A 27,196-nucleotide genomic window follows, 5' to 3' on the forward strand; every position below is an offset into this window, starting at 1 on the left:
GAATAGCTAGGATAGGGTTAGAGAAGACATAAAGACCAGTTTTTACGTAATTGATGGTCCTGCTGTAATCTAGGGCATCTTTTCCTTAATCAAGTAACCAGAGTCTAGAATCTAATTTTCCTTGTGGCGGTTTCTGGAAAAGTCTTTTAATGGGTTGCGATACCGTTTTCTTCCAAGAGACAATGCATTCTTTAAATAGACAACAACTTTGGAACGGTACCAAAAACCTCAACATCAACGATTAATCCTTACATTTCGCTTTTTCTCTTTTGTAAAAATTCTCAAATATGAAATGTTTCTTGAAATCCATTAAGTAGATAATTATAATTCCGGGAGAAAACGAGATACATAAGGGCAGGGAGTATTTCATTCTTAGACATTTTTATATTTTTCTCTTCTCTTTTTCTGCCTTCTTCATTTTTCTTGTATTGTTTGGTACAATAACAAATAAAAAAGAAGAAACCATATTTAGATAATAAAACTAATATTCTTTGCTATTTTTCCAAAAATGACTCTCGATGTGAATTATACCAATGGTACCAATGATAATATTTTCCCACGTTCTATGATGAATAACACAACGGATTATTCTAGCGTTCCCATTACATGGGAACTACCAAATATTGGAGAAGATTTCATCGAATCAACTCCTGCAAGTACCACCACTTGTGTTTCCGCAACCTCAACACTAGTTGAATCTGAAATTACAGTTAGTTCACTCGATACTAACAGTTCTATTAATTTTATTTCGTTTTCTCCTATCCCCTCTCACATATACCCTGCTTTTAGTAGAAATAGTGGGAGGGGAAGGAGAAATGCAATTTCTGTTCCTCATAACAGTTTTATTTCCCATCAGCAGTCAATTATATGTACAATACAAAACGATATACGTGGTTACACTTCTTCTCAGGCATCTAATAATAATGAATTGAATGAATTCAAAATAATATTAATTGGGTACTTCCAGGGTGTACCTGCATATGATGTGATATAGAGTAGAGGAACAGGATTGATTTCTTTTTGGGGTATGTTTACAAAAAATATCAGAAGATGGTACATTCTTTTTCTAGGTAGATTAGTATAATATATAACTATCAATATTTTATTTGTTGTATTTGATGCATACTAATTTCAGAAACATATTTCCTGTAATATCTATTGTAGTTACTTATTCATAAGACTATTTAATATACTGTATATATTCCATAAATAACATTTAATTAACCTAGTTGCCTGGATATCGCAACTGCGACACCTTTCATTGTAGAAAAGGACGATCTTGGTAACGGCGGAACGGGGCTCCTTCCTAGATCCTCATGCACCAGAACTGTTCTTTTCTGAGGATGAAAACATAACCAAATCGAAGAATTTTAGAAATACCGAATAATACCAACAAGGTTTGGAGACTGGAAAACTTGATCTTTAAGATAATAATATTTATAATTTGTTTATCTTTCATAACAATAACTCTCCAGATTTTAAGTTTTTTTATAGAATGAACGCTGAGAATTTTTCATTTGGGAATTTAACTCAATTTGAATAAAAAACCAATTTTTTTTTGAAGATATACATGTATAAATAATTTTATATAATTAAAGGTATCATTCCTCATTTCTAGTTCTTCGAGCGTTTAGTTTGTGGTCAGTAGTGTTGATTTGCTTTTGTGATGTTTCATTGTGACACTTTTATTATCAGTATCCGGGTAACACCACTTTTGAAAAATACCAAAATTTTTCCAAAAAATAATGAGATGAGATGAGATGAGTTAAGAGACTAGGTATATGCAAATAGAAGAAGTAATTAAAAATCTGTTTAGCATTCATATTCTATAGTAAAAATAATAGCTTCAACAAGACATCACCACACTAATAAGACTATCATGACGGCATATACTAATACGTCCCAATTACAAGCTACTTCTGCAGTAAATAGTTTGTTATCAAGTTTACTTCCTACAGCAGACAAGATTAAACTTAAGAAAAGTAATAAAAATGGAATGAAAAAGAAATCAACTGCCAAGGCACAACTAATAGATCATAATTTAAAGAAAAGACTCGAGTTACAACAATTAGATGTTCGTAAGATAAAGAAAAGAGAAAAAAAATTACAAAAATCTAAGATTAAATTTGAAAAATTACAAAATGAAAAATTTGAAAAATTAGCAAAATTAGAAATATTGAAAAAACATCAACTTGAGAAGACTTTAACTGATAAGGAAAAGAAATATTTAAAAAATTTGGTAAATTTGAAATTGAAGAGCTTGAAATCTTTTGAAATTGTTGATGAAGATGATAAGAATGAATTAATAGAATTACAAAATTTTATTCTAGATAAGACGATAAACAATAATGAATATAAAAGAAGTAAAAATAGAAGGAATAAAATTAAGAATTTCAAAGAAAATATCAAATCAAAATCTACTTCTAATACTAACGATGTTTCAGACCATAGATATGCTGGCTTGACTCCTGGTTTAGCTCCTGTCGGTTTAAGTGACGAGGAAGATTCAAGCGACGAAGAAGGAGAAGAAATGGAAGACGATTACTAATTTTTACACCAGAAAAAGAAAATACTAGTATTATATATACGTAGTCGAATATATCATATCTTGTAATAATAAAAAAGTTTCTTCTTAAATTTTTACAATAAAATATATACAATTTTTTTTTTCTCTTAGGCGTTGAATTATGTCTCTATCAAGTTCACTGACCTATTACTCAAATGGAATTTGACCTAATTCAAAATATGCTTGTCTTGTATCTATACACTGTTTACGAACAATTCGTTTCTTATCAGAAAGTGGTAATAACAATCCATCTATAACAGTTTGCTTAAAATTTTCACAATAATTTAATGGAACCACAGTAGTTAACAATTCCAACAATTGTAAACTTAGTAATCTTACATTAATGGTGTTAAATTTATCTGGTAAAACCAATTTCAATAACATTGGTACCAAGATATCAACATGATCAGTTATTAATTGATGGAATTTTTCTGTAGAATCCTTTAATGTACCTAGGGATGAAATTCTAACTTCTGCATTTGGCATTTCTAATGCTTGTAATAATAATGGTAATAAATCTTCAATGAATGGTTCCACTAAATTACTTGGTGTATGCTTTAAGATTAATGATAATGCAGTTAAATAATTACATTTAATTGTCATTTCTTGGGTAGATTTATAAGAATTCACTAATGTTTGGAAAATGTCACTGAAGAATTTTTGTTTGTATAATAATTTGACATTATTATTGTATGTTATATTTTTAAATTTTTGTAATGAATTAATATCAATGACGAAGATTTCAAATAATTTGGAAACAAATACTCCGACGTCTTCGTTGGATAATAATGCGATAAAATTTTCAAGAGTTTTCTTGGAATATTTGGAATTTTTCATGACTAATCCTTTACCTAACCATGTTAAAATTTCTAAATTAGTAATGGATAAATTATCGAATTTGAAAAATTCAATTACTTTATCCTCAGATAACCATTTATTTGATAAGATCATTAGTAATTCTAAATAACCAATATTTTCAAAAGTTGTTTTCATTTTAGTTTCATCGGTTAATAATGCGACGATTGCTTGGAAAATTTCATCAACATTTGATATTTGAACATTTTTATCAAGACCACTTAATATTTTAGAATATGGTAATGCTAAACGTGATGGTTTTTCCAAAATTTTATAATCATCAATGAAAATTTTATTATATCTATTCAATTGATCTTGATGAGTTTTCAATGGAATTTTCAAACTAATAAAGAATAAAACGTTTGAAAGTAAAGATAAATTATGATCATCTTCAGCAATTGGTCTATCATTAATCATTATATTAAACAAATCATTTTCTACAGCATTTTTAATATTAATAGCGTCATTCTCATTAATTAATGAAACATTATTTTCAAAAAGTGAATATAAAGTGGATAACAAAAGGAAACAATAATCATTTGAAGATCCAATCTTAGCGACGATAGATAATTTACCACATAAATATATGATACTTTCTTGCACAAGGATATGTCTTGAAGTAGTGAAATCCAATATAATTTTCAAAATTCTTTCAATGGGGACAATTTCATCATTATTCCAATGAATGAATTCACTTGCATCATTAGGTAATAAATCCAACATTTTTTTTAATGAAACTTCAAAAACGACATTTTCATAAAATTCACTAATAACTTTTAAACCTTCCAAACATGCGTAATAAATATTTTTATTAGAATCAGTTAAGATTGTTTCTGTAATGTATTGAACGATTAATGAAATTTCATCTTCAGTCAAATACCCAACCATTTTAATCATCTTTGTGAATTGAATGATGGATAATGTTCTTACTGTGACTTCTAATTTAGAATTACCAGTTAAAGCCATTCCTAAGATCATTAAAATTTCATCTTTATATTCAAACAATTTATTATCAGGGACAGTAATGATTTTTGGTTCATCTTGCGCGGTGGTAGTGATGATGGTGGTGGAGCCGAATACGTTAACGTATGAATCCAAAAAAAAGGATAAATTCATTAATAATAATTTCAATTTTGGTATTTCTGAAGTATTTTGCAAAAACAAGGGTAAAGTATTTGTGATGACAGTATTAAAAGTGATTAAATTAGCTGAACCAATGGATGCTAATATACTACAACTTTGTTTCAAATCCTTTTCGTACGTGAAATTTGGTTTTAATTCTTCAAAGATATGATTAAAGAATTTCAAGAATTGTTCATGATTATATTTTTCTAATTCATTTGCGATTATTTTCATTATATTTAATGCGATTTGATAATTTGTTTGTATGGAATTTGTGGTGGTGGAGATGGTAGTGGATTCATTAGTTATAGGGTTTAACATTGTAGATTCTGTACTACCTTCACTGTTATGGATCAATTCGAATTTTAAAGAGGTCCAAATGGGTAACCATGAATCTATAATGTATTGACCGCCATAATTTTCAATACATGATTTCATTGTTAATAAAGTATCATTTTTTACAATTGGTGATGATGCAGACATTTTATCTATTAAGTTATCAAAGACATCTGATGCGAAGATTGAAGATGATGATAAAGCTGATCTTAGGGCTAGTTTCAAATCTGAATTTGATATCTTGTACGGATCATTTTTAGGAGGTTTAAAAGTGATTGGGAAATAAGCGAAAAGGATATCGAATAATTTATTTTTGAAATTTGTGACATTTTTCAAATTAGTTGTAATTAATTTATTTAATTTAAATGAAATTAATAAATTTTTCGGATCCTTTTCTCCTGTAGCGATGTGAATGAAAGTTTCAATGAATAAATCGTTCAAGTTTGGATGCTTTGTGATGAAGTCTTTGATATAGATTGTTTGTAATATTTCGAATGGGATGAATCTTGTTGCAGCTAAGAATTTACTTGGATCATATGATTCCTTTAAAGTGGTCAATAGAGTAGTAATTTCATTTATAGAAATATATTTCATTGCAATTAAAGAGTTAAACGCATCTAACGTGAATTTCATTAATATATCATCATCAAATTTTGATTTATAAAAATTAAAGATGACTGATATCTCATTTCTTAATAAAAGATCATGTGGAATATTTGATAATATGGATGAAAGACAATGTAATGAATTTTGTCTTTTTGAATCTTCATCTGATGTCATTTCATCTTTTAAAGCCAATATGATATCTAAAAGTTTTATGGATTTATTTTGGATATAAGAAGCCAATTGTAATGATATTTGATCGGCCTTTTGCTCATTGACATTTACATTAGCCAGGAACATGATGATAGCGGCATCGACAGATTGTTTAATGTCATCATGAGCCATGGTTGGTTGGTTGGTTAGTTAGTTTTGGTGGTTGATGGTTTGTATGTGAGGGTGTTTGTCAGGAAGTGATGGAAGCTTCCTAAAATAATAAAGATATATCTACTGGGATAAGACGCTATCAGATATTTATCATAGAAAGCTAATGCAAAAAGCATGTCGATTATACAAGTTGCCATGTTATATATAATAATAATTTTTCAGTCTTCCACCTTCGGCCCGGTTTTCTTTCATTGCTATGCGCTCGCTTACGGATAGTGGTCTTTTTGTTACATCCTGACTAATTAAGAAATTAAGGAATTAAGGAATTATGAAATTATGATTCAAAGGATAGAGGTCAGAGAACATGGAAGGATATGATATTGTGCTCTATCTAATTTAACGGTACAGTATATTATTTATAATGTTTTCCTTTAGTGTTCCATGAGAGGGTTTCGTAAAATCAACCTGCCGCATATGAAACAGACATACCCAGACATATATGTATATATATATATATTGACACGCATCCATCAATCCATCCAAAATGTATGTATGTATGTATGTATGTATAGTATAGTAATAGTAGAGTATGTATGTCTCTGTGGGGAAGGGTGAGATGTCCAGATAGCTATAGCCGCCCAGCTATATACTATGTCATATTTAACTCTCTGGCTGTGACAGGCATTTTTTGTATGTACCATGTGATTTTATTTATAGCATAGTATAGTATAGTATTCTGGGACACATTTCCTCAAATGAATGCACGTGGCACTCACACATTGCTTGGACAGACGGACAGGTGGATGCCACATGACTAGGGCTTGGTTGTAGGGTTGTAGTACGTATAGGTTGGTTTTGTCTGTTTAAGGGCGGATGCTTTACACACACCCAGACACCTCACGGGCTGTAACTCCGAGGCAGCCCCCGATCACGTGCCGCTTTGCCGCTTTTAGTTTTTTTCGCAGATTTGTTTTTGTTTTGCTTTGCTTTGCTTTGTTTTGGTTTTTGATTTAGTTTGTTTTGATGTTTTGATATATTAGTTAATTGTCAAGTGTGAAGTGTGTGTAAAGTGTAAGGTACCCAATAGTGGATCACGTAACCTACAACACACTACTCAATTACTCAATTAACTATCATCGAGTCAGTTGAATACTAATTGAACATCATAAGTTTCAGTGTTAAGGAAACTTAAACTCTAACTACACTTCTTTTGCTTCTCTGTCTTTGTTGTAAACAAGTTCTGAACTACCCACTGATAGACAACATTTCATTCTACTCATCTACGACAAAAATATCAGTTATAGTACACACACACACACACACATAATTCAATGTCGAATACTGCAAATAATCCTGAATATACACCAGAGGAACATCAAGCATTCGTAAACGCCGTTATATCTGTATTGGACGCTCCTGAACAACAAACTATAGTATCCGTTGAATGTTCAAACCAAAATACTATAGCTGCAGAAGTACAAGCTTACGCTAAGATTGCAGGTATAAATTGGACATATTATGTCAAAGAATTAAACGTATCCATAGGTAGAAATACTGAACCAACTAATCCCTCCAATAATACAAATGAATTGAAAATTAATATAGATTTAGGTCCAGCAAAAATAGTATCAAGAAATCATGCCGCAATAAGTTATAACATTCAAGAAGGTGCATGGCAATTGAAAATTATAGGAAGAAATGGCGCTAAAATCAATTATGAAAAAATTGCCAATGGATCCACTGCATTAATTGATTCTGGGGCTATCATAGAAATAGGTGGCACTCAAATGATGTTCATATTACCTGATCAAATACCTTACATTCACCCAACTTGTTTGGAATATTTGGTCCCAAAATTATATAACACCTTTGGATTGGATCGTGCAGCGAATCCATTATTATTCGATACCATTAGAAGATCTTCATTTTATCATGAAATTCAATTACAACAACAACAGCAACAACAGCAACAACAGCAACAACAGCAACAATTACTTCTACAACAACAACAACAACAACAATTACTCCTACAACAACATCATCATCAACAACAACAACAAACACTACCACCACAGCAACATCATCATCAACAACAACAACAAACACTACCACCACAGCAACAACAAACTCAACAACCACAACAACGTATTAAAGCTTTCAAAATGTATGGAAGCGGTAACCTAAATTACCCAGCTGGTACTCAATTCGTAAATAATAGAACTCCAAGTAATTCATCAGGAATATTTAATCCAAATGATACCACAACATCTTCCATATACGGAATAAATAATAATAATAATACTACATCCATAAATTCATCTTCAACGGGTCCATTATCTTTCCCTCATTCATTAGATTTCGCATCTGATTTATCTCGTGATGAAAATAGATCTGTTAAACCACCACATTCATACGCAACTATGATCACTCAAGCCATATTATCGACTCAAGAAGGTATAATATCATTAGCTGACATTTATAAATTCATATCTTCCAATTATGCATATTATAGATTCGCTAAACCTGGTTGGCAAAATTCCATTAGACATAACCTTTCATTAAATAAAGCTTTTGAAAAAGTCCCCAGAAGACCAAATGAACCAGGTAAAGGTATGAAATGGAGAATTAATAATGAATTTCAAATGGATTTTTTAGAAAAATGGAAATCTGGTAAAATTGGGAAAATAAAAAGAGGTTCATCTGTCGCTAGACAATTACAATTACATTTATCTAAATTTAATTCTTTACCAACTCAAAAGGATTATTTACCTATTAAAATTAATCATACCATTTTGAATGATGATGAACATGAATCATCAATCTCTAGAGTGGAACATGATCCCGAGCAACATAATTCACAAACAACATTGAAAGAAATGTCAAACAATAACACTACTAGTAATAGTAATAAACCAAAACTAAAGTATGAAAATTATCAATCAAGTGGAATGGCCCCTGATGAAATTAATAAAAATGATGACGAAATGAATAGTAATGAACTGAATGATGAAAATGAAAATGAAAATGAAAATGAAAATGAAAGTGAAAGTGAAAGTGAAAGCGATAGTGGAGGCGATAGCGATACAGAGAAACAACGAGGACAAGAGCATGCAACTTTACAACCACCACCTCAAACAAAACCAAAAATTCAAATTCAACCACCTTTGGATACAATGGGAACGAAACTTCTGACAACCAAATCACAATCATTCAATACTAGTTTGGGATCCAATGATCCTTATAGAAATAATACAGAGGTAATATTGAAACCAAATGTAAATGTTAACACAAATAATAATCCTCCTATTTCATTTACCAATCCATCAGCATCATCATCATCATCATCATCATCATCGTCGTCATCAAATAGCGACAATAATAATAATAAACCAGCTTTAACAAATGGCTACTTACCACTTACTTCTAACAATAGTTTAAAAAATACTACCACTACAACTAATAATATCAACAATACCCCGGTATATGATTCTTTATTACGATCTCCAACAAAATCATTCCATGTAAAACAAATGGAAGCTTATACTCCAGAACGAGGAAGTACAAATCAACAACAACGACAACAACCAAATATATCACCGGAGGGAATTAATGATCAAATTATCACCACAACCACCACAGCCACCACGAACGCTACAACTACAAATGCAATGGCGGTAAATACTGATGCCACAAAATCCATTCCTACTACTTCGTATTCTACAATGACAAACACGGCAAACAAAATTGCCAATACTGAAGAAGCATTAGGAAACAATATAAACCTAGAAAATAACAACACCAACGCTATTGCTAATACCGAAACTGATACAAATCCTAATGAAAATATAAAAACAACACCATTTTCCAATAAGCCATCAGGAAATCGTAGTTCACCAAATGTTTGGAGCCTTTTACAATTTAGTTCAGTGAATAATACACCTGCCACCTCAAAAATTAGTAATAATAAAGTGACAGACTTAAAATCAGAAGAAAAAAAAATCCAAGATAATGAAACAACAAAAGATATATCATCTTCACCATTATTAAAAAAGATTACAGTGATAATGAAAAATCAGACGATAATGCAACTGATAATAATAATAATAATAATAATAATAATAATAATAATAATAATAATAATAATAGAAATTTAATGCTAGATACAAATGGTGCTAAACTAACTGTAGTAAACAACTTATAGAGATTTTTTGCATATTACTTTATTTATCCACGTTCTATCCCGCCCCTCTTCAATTCTTTTTCTTACAACTCGAACTCAATTTCATTCAATTCTCATATCCCACATTTCGGCCAAAACCCTGCCAAATTACGTACATAGTTATTTTTAACTATATATGTCCCTTCGAAATAGATTTTCATATTTTTGTATTTCATAACATTATATTATACAATTTTAATACATCTTTCCTTCTCTATTATTATTATATTAAATATACCTTTTGGTAAGATTCCCTGATCAGACATATATCCGAATGTCAGATATGTAATGATTCCAACGTTATACTAGCATACATTTATAAAGTTACAAGTTTACCTCAAGCCGTTTACGTTTCGTTTCGTTACGTAGAATATTTTTCGGACGCGAAAAATATCATTGATCGACAAATTTCCCCTTAATAATATTTATGACCGTAAACCCATACATACCCAGAAATATTAATCGCGTTTCTGAACAAGACGAAACTGCGTCTTATCACGCCTGAATTTCTCCCCACTAGACATTCAACTGCTCCTTCTAAACAGTTCTGGCCATCATATCAATCTAGGCAGTCCTAGAGGTAGGATGCTACCTAGAGTCGGCTACCCTCTTCCCAGCCCAATCCAAACTTACTAGGCGGAAGCACTACCCCATACGGAACGGGCTTCAACTCTTGCCTCACTGCATAGTGGGAATTCTAAGGTAAATTAGTAGTGAAATTACTAGCATACCTCAATAAAAAAAGACACTTGTAATTTCAGTAGTTGATTGATTGATAATTCCGAACCAACCCACCAACGAACGGAAATTAAGATGTCTAAGTTTGAACCAGTCTTTGTTATTGATGGTATGTGCGAAATATAATGTTTTAGAAAAACGCTAGTGGTTCAAAATAATTGGGATGGGCAAGATATCAAAAGTTAACGTTTGAAAGCTCAACGAAGAATAAATAAATACGATACGATACGATACGATATGATAAAATCGTTTATCTGATAATAGAGAACATATAAATTTTGTGATACATTATTGTACAACTATGAGGTGCAAGGATACCAAAATTCTAGATGAAATGAAAAAAAGATATAAGATACGAGTAACAATAGGAAAATGGACTTTCTCTTTCACATTGTATAAATAAACAGTGGAGGTCGAGATTTACTACAAAGATACTTCTGGAACGAATGAACAAACCTGGAGGAAGGTCGTGAAAAGAAATCTTTATATTGGCATAGTTTTAGTTCAAGAACCCAATTGAGAAAGACTAGTTTAAGACAAAAAATAAACGTTGTTTACTAACAAGTAATAAAAATTAAACAACAATATAATTCATATGAGGGATTATTATTTTGATTTTTTTTATTCCATTTTAAATAGGTAAGGGCCACTTAGTAGGTCGTTTAGCTTCCATTGTTGCCAAGCAATTATTGGAAGGTCAAAAGATCGTTATTGTCAGAGCTGAAGCTTTGAACATTTCTGGTGAATTCTTCAGAAACAAGTTAAAGTACCATGACTACTTGAGAAAGGCTACTCGTTTCAACAAGACTCGTGGTCCATTCCATTTCAGAGCTCCATCTAGAATCTTCTACAAGGCTGTCCGTGGTATGATTTCCCACAAGACTGCTCGTGGTAAGGCTGCTTTGGAACGTTTAAAGGTTTTCGAAGGTGTCCCACCTCCATATGACAAGAAGAAGAGAGTTGTCGTTCCAAACGCTTTGAGAGTCTTAAGATTGAAGCCAGGTAGAAAATATACTACTTTAGGTAAGTTATCTTCTTCTGTTGGTTGGAAATACGAAGATGTTGTTTCCAAATTGGAAGAAAAGAGAAAGGTTAGATCAGCTGAATACTACGCTAAAAAGAGAGCTTTTAACAAGAAGGTTTCTTCTGCTAATGCTGCCGCTTCTGAATCTGAAGCTGCTAAGCAATTGGCTACTTTCGGTTACTAAGTTATTAACTTTATTTGTTGAAAATAAAAATAAACATCATCATTTTAAACTAAATAAATAACTTTCTTTTAATAAATCTTTTTATCGCCACTTTAATTCATACAACCAAAAACAAAAAATTTAAACTTAAACACGTTTTTCCTTTCTTATATATACATACATGTACAGAAAGAAATAAGGGAGATGTATGGGATGTAGTTACAACTTAATGTAAAGCAGTATGTCATAATTGAATTCCTCGGTCATCTAATCTTACTGTTGATTTATCGAAACCGATATTCTTACCCTATAAAATTTAGTTGTGAAAATATCTAATACATTGTATATTCTATAACGTGTGAATAAAAAAAATGCTGTTGATGGTTATTGAACGAGGTAAACTATTGTTCCATTAAATTATAGAATTGTTAAAAAAAAGAAGAAGAAATAGCTACTATATCGTATAGGAATTTCATATCTTTATATACGTACATGAGATCGTTGCTGGAATCGACGACAAAACTTAAACACTTGGTAATGGAGATAACAAATTGAATAGATTTGGTTTATTTGGAGTGTTAGCCCATCCTAAGTATAATACAAATGGTATCCAACCATAATGAGCTAGATTATGAGTAAGGTTTAGAACTTTTGTAATACGTTCTTTAGATTCGTCGCTTAAAATGAAGGAAGGTAAGAATTGCATGGCTTTCTTAATGTATTGGTATTAGCTTCCTTTTTGATTTGGTGAAAGATAAATGCAATTAATAAACCATCTTAAGCATCACAAGAAGTTTATTTATTCCAAATAGCTTCCCTGTATGGAATGCCAATTGTTCTTGAATCTTCAATTTTCTCACACAAAAGAATTTGAGCTCGTTGGAAACGATAATTATTCGTGTCAGAAAGTTTATAAGTGTCAGCAATTCTTTAAAAAATGCCAATAATTTCTCAGTATTTTTTTTTCCCATTTTATAGCTATTATATAAATCGAGCAATTCCCTTGTCATTAAGTATGTATCTACTTTATGGAAAAGAATAATAACATAATTTTTAAAAAAAGAAGCCCAATATGTGAACTACCCAATAGACATACATAAATAAATGAATAAATACGATTTTTTTAAAGGAATATGTTTTTCATGTACAAACGACAGCTTTTGAGCAATCATCTTCATAGCAACAATTCTAATGGGTTTTCAATGACAGTCTTTAATTCTTTCATGAATTCTGCTGCTTTAGCTCCATCAATAGTTCTATGATCAAATGTACCTGTAATATTCATCGTATCATCGAATGAAAACCCATTTTCAGTGGTTACATCTTCTACAGGGACCCGTTCCACAGTACCGATAGCCAAAATGGTTGATTGTGGTGGATTAATAATAGATGTGAACATGGAAATTGCATCGTTCATACCCATATTGGAGATACAAATGGTACCACCTTGGAACTCATCTGGATTCAATTTATTTATCTTGGCGCGTTTGACTAACTCTTTAACTTCTTTAGAAATAGTACTTAACCCTTTTGAATCCGCATTTTTCACTATTGGTGTCAATAAACCTGTTGGTGTAGCCACAGCAACTGAAACATCTACATTCTTAAACCTTCTGATTATATTTTTACCATCGGGCATCCAATATGCATTAGCATCGGGAACTCTCTTGGCTGCCACTGTAATGGCTTTAATTAAGATATCATTTATTGATAATTTATACTTATCATTTGCAGTGGAATTCAATGATTTTCTCAATTTTAATAATTTAGAAACAGATATTTTGGATGAAATGATATAAGATGGGATACTTTGTGTTGATTGTAATAAACGATCACCGATAATTTTCCTCATGTTTGAAATTTCCATATCTTCATATGAGGTAGAGGTAGCAGTACTTGATACGGATAATGTAGGTCCACCACTGCTGGTTGATGATGATGGTGCATTTTTATTCTTTTCCAAAAATTCCATTACGTCTGCCTTAACGATTCTACCATGTGGGCCAGATCCCTTCATGTTTTTCAAAGCGATACCATTTTCCAAGGCAATTGTCTTAGCCAATGGAGAAGCAATAATTCTTGAAGTATTAACAGTGGCATCTTTGTCAGTTGTAGCCGTTGTTTTCTTTGATTTTGGTTTTGATTTTGGTTTTTCTTCAGATTTGTCTTCAAGTTTTTTGGATGCTTCGTTTCCATCCTCCTTTTGTTGCTTTGCAGTGTTATCATTACTGCCATTACTGGTACTGCCAGTCACCTCATCCAGTTTAAAATCTTTAAATGCTGGAACATCATTTTCCTCCTCGACATAAACGGCAATTGGTTTATTCACCGGGATATCTTTAGTACCTTCTGGGACCAAAATCTTAGCTAAAAACCCTTCATCTTGGAATTCGAAATCCATTTGAGCTTTATCAGTTTCCACCTCGGCAATAACTTCACCAGGAGATAATGAATCCCCTTCCTTTTTAGTCCAAACTGCCAAATTACCCTGAGCCATGGTAGGGGATAAAGCGGGCATACCAATGATCATATGAGGCGGATATGAAGAAGATGCGTAGGTTGCTCTTAGATGCAATTGATATCTCAGTTGATTATTGATTTGAGATCTTGTTGATGCGATCACTCCACTAGATCTCGAGATTTTTGGAATGGCCCTTAAGATCGCTGACATGGTTGTTCTGTGCCTGTATGTGTGCGTGTGTCTGTTTTTAGAATTGATCTGTCTCCAAAAGTGAGTTGTTTTACTTGATTGTTTGTCAATTGATAATTCAACTAGCTTATATATCAGTGTTGGTCCCCTTAACTTGTTACTTGTCTGTTAGGCAAAAAAATGGTGTTCCGGCAGATACGATTTGTATTCTCCTTATTTGAAATTTATGTAACGGCACAAGTTTGTTGGTTTTCTACGTAGGGACGACGCAAATACACTACAAAATATTACTAAGGATAAAGAGATATGATGTGATAAGACGAGATAAAAATATATCTATATATGTATATATATAGATATATAAATGCGTGTGTATGCATGGGACCTTGTATTTAATGGAACCAATTATCTAGAGTTATAGGTTTGTCGGAGTCTAATATATCATTACTATTCATGAGTGTGGATTCCACATTATTTGCCCACTGTTGAGCCATTATTTTTCTTTTGAATTTATAAAATCTTCCTCCCATTGTATAAGTAACCCATTCGCTTCATCATTCTTCTTCAATAGAGTTTGACAAGTTTGCCATGAAAACCTAACCATTTCCTTTGGCCACCCAAACAATAAAGTTTGATTTTCACGTAACCATTTAGTAGTCTTCGCATCTGAAGGATATCCGGATCCAATAATTTCATCCACTTCAGGTCTTTTCAAAGATTCCACCAGTATATCTCTAGTAACCTTAGCAACGACACTAGCTACACTAACCACACAAAACAAAGAATCTGCCTTTTTCGTGACGGTGAATTCCACGGAGGGAAACCTATCTTGCAATTTTTTCTGATAAGTTTGTGAAGGACCCACAGTATCTACATAAACATGACTCAAATTGACACCCAAGTTTAACACACCTTGTATCAAAGCCATAGTAACATCGTGAGCTTGTTCATTCAAATTATATACTTTTTCAGGTGGATATTTCAACATTCCTGATGATATATCCAACGGTGTAATGGAGGTAGTAGCGTACCCTATGCTGTCCAGTTCAATCTCATCTTTCTGGAGATCATGAGAGTTATGACGATACATTTTGGAGAATAATTTTCGACGGATTGGGTCTGTTAATTTTTTGGAGTCATCGAATTCATAATTTGGTATAATAGTTTCATTTTGATATTCTTCCGTGCAGTAACTGACTCCGTAAACCATGGGACCCAAGACTGGCCCACGACCTGCTTCATCCACACCCATTATGATGGGAGATGCGTCATTGTTTCCAAGTATGGATGGTGGAACTGGGGAGAAATATGATGTTGTATGGATGGATTGTAGTGCGGATTCCACTGTTGGTGGTAGAAGAGTTGGGGTCGTAGACATGGAAGAGCCTGTCATTGGGTAAGCGTCTTACTTAATCAAATTGTTAGTAATCGCCCAAAATCTATGGGTTGTGGATTGTCTTGGGTATTTTTTACTTTTGTCTAGTTATGTAGGAAATACATATAAAGTATTTATATAATTGAAGTATTGTTTGCTTACGCGTCTGTTTACCTTCAAGTTGTTTTCTCGCGTTTTTAATCGCTATGAAACGGTTCTCTTCCGTGGAACCTAGGGCACGTGACTTTATCTTTTTGCTTGGGTTAGGTCTATGACCGAATGAAAAAAAATATATATATATATATATATCCCAACCCTAAGAAGAGTTTTAACCCTTACCAAATATGTGTCATGCGACTGGTTCTACTCTTCCAATCCACGTGATACCGGGGAACCCCGACGGGGTGGTGGGAGAGCTTCCGCGGAACTTAAAAGGGAAACAATTTTGGAAATTGTCGCAATTACTAATTCTTCTTATTATATATATATATTTAACAATAAGATACCCTTTCTTTGACACCAAAGGTAATATTTGTATACATCTGTCATTCAATAACGGTATATCAAATTGAGAATCGAAGCCTCTATTACAACAATAGCCAACTACTAAGCGGCCTATTTCTTTACCAATCAAAAAGTGCATACTCATCGAGGAAGATCGATAATAGCAGCATTTATTAAAATAAATAAATACATAAATAAATGAATGACGAAGTACGCAGTCTAGATGATATCGCAATGGATCTTGACATTGATCTAAATTTAGATCTAAACGTGAACATGGAGAGAGACATCCCTCTAGATGCAGATCCACTTCTAAAGGTACCACCTTCTCCTACGGTGAGTGAAGACTCCATGATTTTCGAAAGAAACGTTCAAGAGCAACCATATCTTTTGTCTTCTCAAAGTGTTAACACTAGCCAAACTACAGTTGATGATGGAAGTAGAATCTCACTAAAAGGGAAAAATTACCAAAACCCTACGATGAAACAACAATTTATCGATAATCCAACTATCTTCTCCCCTGTTCCAATGAACCCATCTTCATCACTGGATCTCAATAACATTAGACAAAGGAAACCATCGTTGTCTGCGTCTTCTACATCATTAGCTTCTTCAATTAGGTCATCTTCAGTTTCAGTATCATCCTCATCATATTCTTTTTCCAATTTCATCACTCATCCGCAAACCCCTTCGAAGTTCATATACCTTGCATCACCATCAGCATCACCATCCTTTAACCAGAAATTGCAAAAAAATAACAGAGTATCATCATCAATTCCTTCTGTTCGTTATAATAATCATCATCACCATCATCAACATCACCACCATTTAGAAAATTTCGTAGCACCCGCATTAGATGCTAGTTGTTCCTTAATAAATGATGAAAATACTCATTTTGATGATGTAGATTTGATATTTTCTCATAGACCTTCTTCAACAGCTGCCCTAAGTGATGCTTTAAGAAGATCCTCTTTCAATTCTTTTGGTTCATCTTTACAGAATTTCCCTTCATCTTCTTCCCATTCATCAGATCCGGATCCGGATCCGGATACTGTTGATCCTGTTGATTCAACTTCAAACGACGTACACAACTCTTCCTCTTCCTCTTCATTATCATCCTCATCACAAACAACAGTTACATCCAATAATAATGACAATAATGACAATAATGACAATAATGACAATAATGCTAACGACAATATCGACCATATAAACAAAGTATCTGCAAAAGAGAGCAAGCCAAGAATATTAAGATTTTATTCTTTTGCAGATATGTTATCTGATGAAATATCAACGACCATACAAAATCCTTCTTGTATTCAACAATCAAAATCGCAGTCACAGTTACCATCAACAAATTTTTTGAACCCATTTAATGCAAGAACAACCAAGAATGTCAATACCGATACCAATACCAATAACAATAATTATTCTAATCGTTCAAGGGAAAATTCTTCCTCTTTACTATCACCATTAGCAAATTTAAATTCAAGACGTTATCCTTCTTCTTTACCTCAATCCTCGAAGAAATTATCTTCACATAGTAATCCTTCCATTCTATCGGATAAAAATAAAATTAAAAGTTTTGACTTCGATTCTAGTGAAAGTGAATATGATGATTTTTCAGATATTGAGAATGATGGGAACAAAAATACAAATGAAATATCATACAAAAACAACAATATATTTTCGAATAAAAACTTAAATAAATATACTAAGTCAAGGTCACAATCACAATCACACACAACAAGAGGATGTTTTTCAAAGAGTTCAACTTCATTAAAAAAACCACAATCCACTTCAGCATCATCATCTTCATCGTCATTACTACTTTCAACACCCATTACAACTGTTCAATCCCCACCTTCTATATCAACACCATCTCCTCTACTGAAAGCAAGAAGTTATTCAAATAATAACATTAATATGAGAAATATCAATATCGTTAGAAATAAAAACAATACCAATACCAGTAATTTTTGCCATTCTCCTATTCAACAAACGCAGAAAAAACCACCAACTTTATCGAAACAAAAAGGAAATACTTTATCAACTTTACCAAAGTTGTCATCAATAACGAATACCACTTTAAACAATACAAATACTATTAATTCATATTCAACATCAAATTCAACTTCAACTTCAAATATTCTATCAAACACACCAGAAGAGACAAGAAAATCCAATTATTCATCTTCTTCCTCAACTCTATCTCTACCACTATCGCAACAAACTCTGCAACAAGCCAAATTAAGTGCCATACTGAGATATAAAATTAAAAATACCACTACAACTACCAATACCAATACCAAAACAACAAAATAAATGACCCTAAATATCTAATACCAAAAATGCAACAGATAGGCACTCTATACATATATATTATCCTCTATATTAAGATGCTAGTTCCTCATAAGATTCTAAAAAATCACACAGATTACGCACCGTGATATCTACCATTTTATGTTTTGTTTTTTTTCATTTTTTATCACTTTCTATATATCTATAGACATAAGTTTCCAAAACAACTCAACTTAATTGAAAACTGGAATCATGCACATGCCCCCCCCCCCCCCCCACCTTTTTATATACATATATTTTCATAAATAATCTTTCCTTCCAGCTGTTCTAACAAATCTTCTTAATTGCCATTCCACATCTGCATCTTTATTTTCTAACGTTCCTAATCTTAATTCATACAGCCTCATCTCAAAACGAGGTCCCACTTCTGCCATCTCCACACCATCTCTTGTCTTCACATAGACATGTTGTCTAACACTAATAAAGTCTCCTCTATTAGCAAATGTAATCACCCTAGAAGAATCCACTTTAACACCAGGTGCAAACAAATGTTTCAAAATCGTTACCACTCTTTTCCCCAAATCAGTAGTAAAATTATCAAATATTAAATGTGGGTTCACTTCACTTTGATTCCCAGCATTCAAAATATCGTGTCTCAATACAACATTATGTAAACTGAAATACGCTGTGGGACCATGTGGGAAATGTGACACTGTCAATGAAGTTGGTACACCTCTATGTTCATGTAATATAATCAAATCGGAGGTACCAGAGTTAATACAAGCACTAACTAAATTAGGCATAACATAATTACCTCTATTCAATCTGACAGCATTAGGAAACAACAATTTAATCTCTTTGGCAAATTGTGATAACCTTGTACTAGGATCTCTTGATGTACTAACAATGATACGAGGTTCCACTATCCCAGAAGTATGTGAATATTCATCATCAATTTCTAACTCCTCTTTGTCTGCATCAGGGTGAGATTGATCGTATTGGAAATCCTTTTGTAATTCAAGATCTTCAGCAAGTTCCTTCGGCAGAGGTTTCCCTTGTGCTAATGCAGTTTTAATTATCTGACGCTTTTCATGAAGTTGGGATTCTTGTAATTCTTGAGCTTTACGATATAAATATTCTCTTCTTTCACGCGCTTGCTTTCTTAACATATTTCCTTGTGCTTAAGTATTTAATGTAGTATGTTAATGGAATTATATGAACTCTTTCTTTTTCATTATTAATGTACAAACTTGGTATCGACTGGTTCATTATCTTCTGTTCTTCATTATAGCTCATTATAACATAACTCATCGCAAGTTTTTCTTTTTTTTTTTTTTTTTGTAAAAATTTTCCACAAATTAGGGCTTACGTAATACCTTAGGGCATTTTATCATTAACCTCACTTGACAAGAATAGCCCTATTCCGAGGATTATATAAACATTTTCATCCAATATGGTCTACAAGCTTTTATCTTTTTACTTTGTACGTAGCTCCTTTTTGAATTAAATAAATAAATCTATACTTGAATCACATCTATATGTATGCCTTGAACAGCATCTTTGTTGGTTTTTTCAGCTCAGTTCACTTTTGTTGCTTCCGTCGATTATAATCCTTAACAATTTTCTCCTCTTCTGAAATTTCCATTCTTGTCTTTAAAAATCCTGCATTCCGGCTCTTTGAAGGTATATCCATAGATTCTCTTCTACTATTCACATTACTACCACTAATACTGCCCCCTGCTCTTCCTCTTCCTCCGCCAGCTGCATTCCTTTCTTCCCGTTGTGTCATTTCTTCTTGTTTTCGTAATCTTGCAGCTGTCAACCTACTACCGCCAATATTAGCGGCCATCCGTTGTTGATGAATATTATTTGGTAAAAACATATGAGTAGCTAGTGCAGTAGGTAAGATAGTTTGTGCCGTTGGTGGAGCATTTGATTCGTGTAAATATCGTTCGCCTGTAGCTTCCGAGACAATGCTACTAAAACTTTCCGTCCTTCTTGTTCTTGGCCTTGATGTCTTCTTGGTTGTTGTTCTTGTCCTCGATCTTGATCTACCTTGCTGTTCTTGCTGTTCTTGTTGCGTCTTGATCAAATTCACCGTGCTTGTTAAATCGCTTGACCTTGGTGGTGATACAGAACCTAATGCGTTTACCGTACTTGTTTCTAAAGTGGCCAATCTAGATATAAGCCCAGAATCTTGAGAATGTATTGGTGCAGGAGTTGTAGTATTTGTATTGTTGTTATGCTTCGGCGTTAATTGGGTCTGTAATGATAACATGGATGAAGTTGAGTTGCTATGATCCTTCTTATTGGTAATCTGTATGTTATCATTCGTTGTCTGTGATTCATCGTTGTTAGTTATATTGTTGCTATTCTGATTTTCCATGGTTTCATTTACAAACAAACCGCTCAATAAGCTTCGTCTAACTCTCTCATGGGAACGTACGGTGTTATTTGATGATACAGAAGATTGATTAGACTTCATTTTTTTTCTATTCTCATTATTTTTGTTTTTATTCTTATTTTTTGTGAATATCAATTTATCCCACTGTTTCCTATAATATTGATCTTCTTCATCTTCATTCAGATCATCAAATCCATCATCATCGTCATCTGCATAAAGGTCGGAATCTTCTGAAACACTATCCCAATCTGAATCATCATCTTCTTCATCTTCACTACTAAAGAATATTTTATTATTATTTTTATCTAATGATTTTGAAACATCTATCTTCTGTAAATCTGTACCCGAGTGTTTAGCAAACAAGGAGTGCTTTTTCAAATTCGGTGATTTTCTTGAGAACAAAGTATTTGTAATATTGGTAGTTATCTTATCGCTATCATTGTTTGAAACGACTTTTTTAGTGATGATTGTATTGGTATCAAAACCTGTAACAATAGTTTGTGGATTCTCCTTTTTCAGTACAGAATTAGTACTCATTTTAAAATTTATAATCTTATTTGAGCCCTGGTTGCTGTGGTTGGTGTTACTACTATCACCATTGTTATGGCTAATATCATTATTAACTGTAGTTTTATACTTTTCAGTCATATTCGAAAATAATCCAGTAGATGACTTGTATGGTATTGATGCCACATCAGCTGAACTCGTTGAAGTATGTGTATTATCATTAGTTGCTTCCTGCTTATTTCCTTCCATAACCGGTTGTATACTCGTTCTTCTTGATGATATTGTAGATGTAGAAGCTGAATTAGGTAGAGGAGATACCTCTAATAATATCTCTCTCGATTTCGGTAAAGCAGTAGTATTGCCAGCAAAAAGACTTTTGTTCGACGTAGGTACTGTTCGATTTGATCGATCATTTGATTCAGAGTGGAGTCGAGTCTGAATTGCATGTTGGGGTTGTACTTGAGTGTGGGATCGTACTTGAATAGTATTATTTGCTCTTGCAGTCGATGATGAAGAAGAAGATGATGACGATCCATAATTAGTGGGGTTCTTAACGGGATTTAATACATAATAAATATTTTTCACACCATCTCTCTTTTTCGAGCGATTAATATTATGGTTTTTTAATAAGGCTTTGTTCATAATCCGCCAGCTAAGGTTATGCAATCTTTCACCTTGTTCAATAAATTTTGAACACGTAATCAACGAAGTGTAAAGATCTATTGAATCGAATAAATGTAATCTCTCAGGAGTGAAGAGGTTAGGTGTGACTTTCAGGAATTTATTCTCGTCATCAAATTTCAACCTTTTCGGTATACTAGCAGTATTGATATCTTTTGTGTCTGATGACATATCTGCTAGGAATCAGATTTGCCTACAAATCGTATTCAATATGGATGGTGTTATTAGTTAATATAAAGGTACAAATTACCTCACGTAAAACTATTATGTAAGGTGTGCCTCGTATATTTTTTGTCCCTTTAGAACTGTTTTAGCGGGAAGATAAATGGATAAGTTCAAAGTTATTGAAATGTCCTATAAGGGTTATTATTAGTCCGTACAATAGTAGGTTCACCTCATTCAAAGAATCAGACTAAGCTGGATCTTTTCTATGCGATTACGCGTTGGAAAACTTCTTGTAATTGATGTCTTGGCAAAAGATCAGTTCTTCCATTTCCAAACTTTCTACATAAAAGATGCCTTTTTTTTTTGTAAACGTTAACGCTTGAAGCTGTTTTCTTCATTTTCTGCGTCTTCAAATTGTTAAGAAATTACAGGATTTAGAACAAAAAATAGAGCAAAAATTAACGACACACATTTTAGTGACGTCCTTGGTTCTAAACCATGTTGGAGAAAGACTCGTGGTTGCCATATTACGTAGTATTAAATTATTTTTATATGTAACTCCAAATTATGTTCTCTCCCTGGTATACCGTACACGACGATTTTTGTTTTAGCCTTACAAGGACTGGGAATACTTGAATGAGCATATATATATGATAAATATTATTTGCAATTATTGCTCACTAATAAGTTTTGGTTAAGTACATAATCTATGAAGGTTATCGAACGTCTCTGTTTGGTGACAACGTTCTTTCATTTGGTAACACAATCATTTGGTATCCAAGTCATCTTGTATATAATCTGGCATGATATCATTCTGGCTTTCCCTCTTTTGCCTTTTGTTACAGCTGTCTTCTGTATTATCTGATTGCCATCTTTGTGATCGAGATTTGATTCCAGCCTGTCGAAGTCGATCTAAATCAGGTGCAAAACTACTTAGGACATGTTCTTCTACTTCAATACAGTCATCTAACTGTTGATCAATAATAACCTTCTCCTTCTGTAATTCATTTTTCATATGAATGTCTTCACTTAAGATACTTCTTAATTTATCTATTGTTTCGTTCTCCAATTTAGTAGGATATTTCACTTTAAATTGTATATATAAATCACCGTTGGGCAAATATTCTTCTCCATTATTCGTTTCATCTTCAATATATCGTGGCATTCCCAAATTTTCAACACATTTCAAACAATCTGGTTTCAATATTTCACTTGGTATAATATCCAACTTGATTAATTTCCCACTTGGATGATTTTTAATGTATATTTCACCACCACATAGACTAGTAATCAAATCAATTTGACAATTCCTTAATAATAAATCTTTTTCATTTATGATTTCGAAATGAAATTTATTTTTGTTTTCACCTTGATCAATATTTGAATCATTCTTCCAAGATTTGCCTTCTATTTGATTAATGACAATGATTACATCACCTGGGATGACTTTCTCTTTATTTAATTTTCCAACTAACATTACTTGATCAGCCTCTCCCTTCAACACAATTTTTTGATTATTTCGCATTCCTGGTTTAACAGTTACTGTAAATATTGTCCTTTCTCTTAAATATCCTTCACCTTGACATTCTTTACAACCGCTTTGAGAATCAATGAAATAACCCATCCCTGAACAATTAAAACATGTAGAGCTCCAACTTTGAACCATTGGACCCAACATTTTCGTTTCAGTGTTAATACCTTTACCTTGACATTCATTACATATGATCGTATTCATACCGCCCATCCCATTGCATGAATGACATGATCTTGTTCTATTCAATCCCAATTTGCATTTCTTCCCTTGATACAATTCCTTTAAGGTACAATTCAAAACATGTTTGATATCAGGACCTCGAGATAAACCTTTCTCAAATAAAGTACCTGTAGTAGACGGACTATTCAATGCTTGAGTCATAAACCGATTACCCGCGCTATTGGTATTAGTATTGGTACTAGGGACATTATTGAAAGGACTACTATTACTATTATAATTGTTATTATTAACTCTACTTGATTTATCGAAAAACTTAGCAAACAAATCTCCCGGTGATAGCTCTGTCGTATCAAAATCATCCTTCTGATCATTATTTCCTCTTTGTTTATCAATTAACGATTCATCTAATGTTCCGTACGTGTCATACAGTAACTTCTTATCTTTATCATGCAACACTTCATATGCTTTGCAAATCTCTTGGAATTTCAATTTAGACTCCTCAGAATGATTATTCTTATCGGGATGATATTTCAATGCCAATTTCTTGTACGCATTCTTAATTTCAAAGAGTGTCGCAGCAGTTGGAACTTGTAAGATTGAATAAAGTCTCGTATTATTGTTATTGACGACGCTATTACCCTTCATTTGGAATTATTGATAGGTACAAATCCCACCCGCATATGTACTCAAACTCTCACTTTCTTTTTGAATTAGGATATCAAAAACCAGCTCAAATCAAATCAAATCAACTTAACTCAACTTAACCTGTTAAAGAGAGTTTCTTTTTGTTCATCCATCATAGATTGAAATTATTCACCGTTGAACAGTTGGGTGATGTATACACCCGTGCACCACACCACAGCATAACATGACTTAATTAAGAGCTAAAATGGGCGCCAACGTCAACTCTTTGGCAGCCACAGCGTCAGTGCCAGCGTCAGCAATGGCAATGGCTCTGGCAATGGAATACCTCTTGGTGGGTGATGATAGTGATGATGATGATGATGCCTGTGATAAACGGTAGGAAGTGCTTGTAGTGGGGGTCATATTGTTATGGTTCTTGGAGGAAATGGATGAACGGGGTAAAGAAGAAGATGATGATGATGGTAATGGTGAATCAGGATGGATTAGCCTTATTCGTAAGTTTATGCGTTGTAAAATGACTAGAGACATGTATTCTTTCCAAAGTCGCATCAATCTTCTTCGTCTATGGTTGTAAAGATGGTGATTTATATGTGATAGTGCACCCGGTGTACTATTTGATCTTTTTAATTTCCTGTGCGTAGACAGACACGAACGATCACCATTTATTGGTCTTGAACGGATACGAGTCATTGTTTTCCTTCTATCGTTGTGTAATATTATTTCGGCAGACTTTATTGACGATGGTAAACTTTTCCTCTTTATTGAATTCGCTCTCTTGAAATAAGCATTCTTTGTAATTGTACCATTGGTTTCCACATATGGATGAGCATTATACATATTCTTTGTTACAAAAAGCCGTATCATAGATCCTTCTAATAGCTCTTTTGGATTATCATTAGGCTCTGTTAAATTAACATATTCCATCATGGATGATAATTCATGGAAATCTCTAAATTGACGCTTATTATTTTTTCGATATTTGTCCATCGTATTTTTCCAAGATCTATTATGGTTTCCCGAATTCTTCCTCCACAAATCATTATTAAACCTTTTGAAAAATCCCTTATGGAAAATATATTTAGATTCCTTCCCATACTTCATTTTCTCTCCCTTATTAGTGAAATCAACTCTTTTCATTGAAGCATACGATCCTTGTCTAGTTATGACACTATGATTATTCATACGGTTATTCTCATTACGATTGTGCCCACGATTACAGCCACAACAAGTATCATCATTATCTTCTAGTAATTGCCGTAATCGAATAGCTTGATTATCAGAAATAGTGTCCTTTTCTTGATGGTCACCCCAAATTCTTCGATTTTCAGACCGATATGGAAAGTCATCAATCAGATCGTATGAATGATTGTTAGCTTGAATCAATTGAGAAGATATCTTAGCTCTTTCTTTGTTAATAACCTCATCTCGTGGTTGGAATTGGAATTCACTTGAAATTGGCATCGGGATTAGAGATGAAGACGATGATACCATTATTATCTCTGGATCAGCTTTTTGATATTCTTGTGCCATATCCTGATTATGAACATTTTCAGCGAGTAACGCTAACGACATTATGCCTCTTGTGCTACTATGTACACTTCCTAATTACTTCAATGAAGAATATGAAAAGTTTTGTAAAGACTTATTAGTTACATATCAAGCAAGAAAATCACAACTGAATAGATATTAGTAACCTATAAATGAACTACCATGGTTTCCCTAATAATTACTATATGTCCATTGTTTCATTGCAACTTTACTTAATTATGGAATAAACCAGCCATCTTTAAATACCCTAATATGTCCACTAAAATATTACATAGCCATTTCGCTTTTACTTTTCAAGTGACATTTTCGCTTTGTTTATTTTCACCTTCAAAGGCTAAACATTTTTTGGGGAGACTTTCTGTCACCTCAATTGAAAATAAATTAAACATGACACAATTCATAACTATTTGCTATATAGTTATGATAGTAAGTATCTGTTTAATTATATACCCAGAAGGGTTTTATATCTATTATATTTATTATATTTTATTCATTTTAGTTATCTCGCTAACCAGCCGTTAGTTTATAGAAAACTACATTTTTAATGACAGCTTGTCCCACTGCAAAACATAATGTTGGAACATATGAAGTTAAACCTTTTTTTGCCACCTAGTTTGTTCTTGAATGGTTCCAATATAAAAGGAGACAACCATATCGTTTCGACGTTAAAAGATTTAAATCATAAATATCAATAAAGCAACGATAAGTGATAACTTCTTTGTTATTTAAAATAAGATAAAATAAAATAAAAC

General features: G+C 32.8%; 13 protein-coding genes across 13 annotated transcripts; 5 read left to right on the forward strand and 8 right to left on the reverse strand.

Annotated features, from left to right (window-relative positions):
- Positions 1 to 508: 508 nt before the first annotated feature.
- Positions 509 to 994, forward strand: NDAI0F02340 (uncharacterized protein; the record flags this gene model as incomplete). The annotated part of the gene is made up of 1 exon (XM_003670747.1): positions 509 to 994. The coding sequence occupies one exon, from the start codon at positions 509 to 511 to the stop codon at positions 992 to 994; it is 486 nt and encodes a 161-aa protein (XP_003670795.1).
- Positions 995 to 1,879: 885 nt separating this feature from the next.
- On the forward strand, positions 1,880 to 2,548 carry RRT14 (Rrt14p; the record flags this gene model as incomplete). Its single annotated transcript, XM_003670748.1, has 1 exon — positions 1,880 to 2,548. The coding sequence occupies one exon, from the start codon at positions 1,880 to 1,882 to the stop codon at positions 2,546 to 2,548; it is 669 nt and encodes a 222-aa protein (XP_003670796.1).
- Positions 2,549 to 2,713: 165 nt separating this feature from the next.
- MET18 (Met18p) lies at positions 2,714 to 5,827 on the reverse strand (the record flags this gene model as incomplete). The annotated part of the gene is made up of 1 exon (XM_003670749.1): positions 2,714 to 5,827. The coding sequence occupies one exon, from the start codon at positions 5,825 to 5,827 to the stop codon at positions 2,714 to 2,716; it is 3,114 nt and encodes a 1,037-aa protein (XP_003670797.1).
- Positions 5,828 to 7,137: 1,310 nt separating this feature from the next.
- FKH2 (forkhead family transcription factor FKH2) lies at positions 7,138 to 9,960 on the forward strand (the record flags this gene model as incomplete). The annotated part of the gene is made up of 1 exon (XM_003670750.1): positions 7,138 to 9,960. One exon carries the CDS (start codon positions 7,138 to 7,140, stop codon positions 9,958 to 9,960), a length of 2,823 nt encoding a protein of 940 aa, XP_003670798.1.
- Positions 9,961 to 10,838: 878 nt separating this feature from the next.
- RPL16B (60S ribosomal protein uL13) lies at positions 10,839 to 11,971 on the forward strand (the record flags this gene model as incomplete). Its single annotated transcript, XM_003670751.1, has 2 exons — positions 10,839 to 10,872; positions 11,403 to 11,971. The coding sequence occupies 2 exons, from the start codon at positions 10,839 to 10,841 to the stop codon at positions 11,969 to 11,971; spliced, it is 603 nt and encodes a 200-aa protein (XP_003670799.1).
- Positions 11,972 to 12,473: 502 nt separating this feature from the next.
- Positions 12,474 to 12,656, reverse strand: TOM7 (Tom7p; the record flags this gene model as incomplete). The annotated part of the gene is made up of 1 exon (XM_003670752.1): positions 12,474 to 12,656. One exon carries the CDS (start codon positions 12,654 to 12,656, stop codon positions 12,474 to 12,476), a length of 183 nt encoding a protein of 60 aa, XP_003670800.1.
- Positions 12,657 to 13,124: 468 nt separating this feature from the next.
- Positions 13,125 to 14,621, reverse strand: LAT1 (dihydrolipoyllysine-residue acetyltransferase; the record flags this gene model as incomplete). The annotated part of the gene is made up of 1 exon (XM_003670753.1): positions 13,125 to 14,621. The coding sequence occupies one exon, from the start codon at positions 14,619 to 14,621 to the stop codon at positions 13,125 to 13,127; it is 1,497 nt and encodes a 498-aa protein (XP_003670801.1).
- A 472-nt stretch (positions 14,622 to 15,093) lies between these two features.
- Positions 15,094 to 15,993, reverse strand: RNH201 (ribonuclease H2 catalytic subunit RNH201; the record flags this gene model as incomplete). The annotated part of the gene is made up of 1 exon (XM_003670754.1): positions 15,094 to 15,993. One exon carries the CDS (start codon positions 15,991 to 15,993, stop codon positions 15,094 to 15,096), a length of 900 nt encoding a protein of 299 aa, XP_003670802.1.
- Positions 15,994 to 16,677: 684 nt separating this feature from the next.
- MLF3 (Mlf3p) lies at positions 16,678 to 18,804 on the forward strand (the record flags this gene model as incomplete). The annotated part of the gene is made up of 1 exon (XM_003670755.1): positions 16,678 to 18,804. The coding sequence occupies one exon, from the start codon at positions 16,678 to 16,680 to the stop codon at positions 18,802 to 18,804; it is 2,127 nt and encodes a 708-aa protein (XP_003670803.1).
- A 275-nt stretch (positions 18,805 to 19,079) lies between these two features.
- IMP4 (snoRNA-binding rRNA-processing protein IMP4) lies at positions 19,080 to 19,949 on the reverse strand (the record flags this gene model as incomplete). The annotated part of the gene is made up of 1 exon (XM_003670756.1): positions 19,080 to 19,949. One exon carries the CDS (start codon positions 19,947 to 19,949, stop codon positions 19,080 to 19,082), a length of 870 nt encoding a protein of 289 aa, XP_003670804.1.
- A 413-nt stretch (positions 19,950 to 20,362) lies between these two features.
- MKS1 (Mks1p) lies at positions 20,363 to 22,543 on the reverse strand (the record flags this gene model as incomplete). Its single annotated transcript, XM_003670757.1, has 1 exon — positions 20,363 to 22,543. One exon carries the CDS (start codon positions 22,541 to 22,543, stop codon positions 20,363 to 20,365), a length of 2,181 nt encoding a protein of 726 aa, XP_003670805.1.
- Positions 22,544 to 23,303: 760 nt separating this feature from the next.
- APJ1 (Apj1p) lies at positions 23,304 to 24,896 on the reverse strand (the record flags this gene model as incomplete). Its single annotated transcript, XM_003670758.1, has 1 exon — positions 23,304 to 24,896. The coding sequence occupies one exon, from the start codon at positions 24,894 to 24,896 to the stop codon at positions 23,304 to 23,306; it is 1,593 nt and encodes a 530-aa protein (XP_003670806.1).
- A 228-nt stretch (positions 24,897 to 25,124) lies between these two features.
- Positions 25,125 to 26,468, reverse strand: NIS1 (Nis1p; the record flags this gene model as incomplete). The annotated part of the gene is made up of 1 exon (XM_003670759.1): positions 25,125 to 26,468. One exon carries the CDS (start codon positions 26,466 to 26,468, stop codon positions 25,125 to 25,127), a length of 1,344 nt encoding a protein of 447 aa, XP_003670807.1.
- Between the last annotated feature and the right edge of the window lie 728 nt (positions 26,469 to 27,196).

The sequence above is a fragment of the Naumovozyma dairenensis genome, chromosome 6, assembly GCF_000227115.2.
Source record: "Naumovozyma dairenensis CBS 421 chromosome 6, complete genome".
NCBI classification, from domain to species: Eukaryota; Fungi; Ascomycota; class Saccharomycetes; order Saccharomycetales; family Saccharomycetaceae; genus Naumovozyma; species Naumovozyma dairenensis.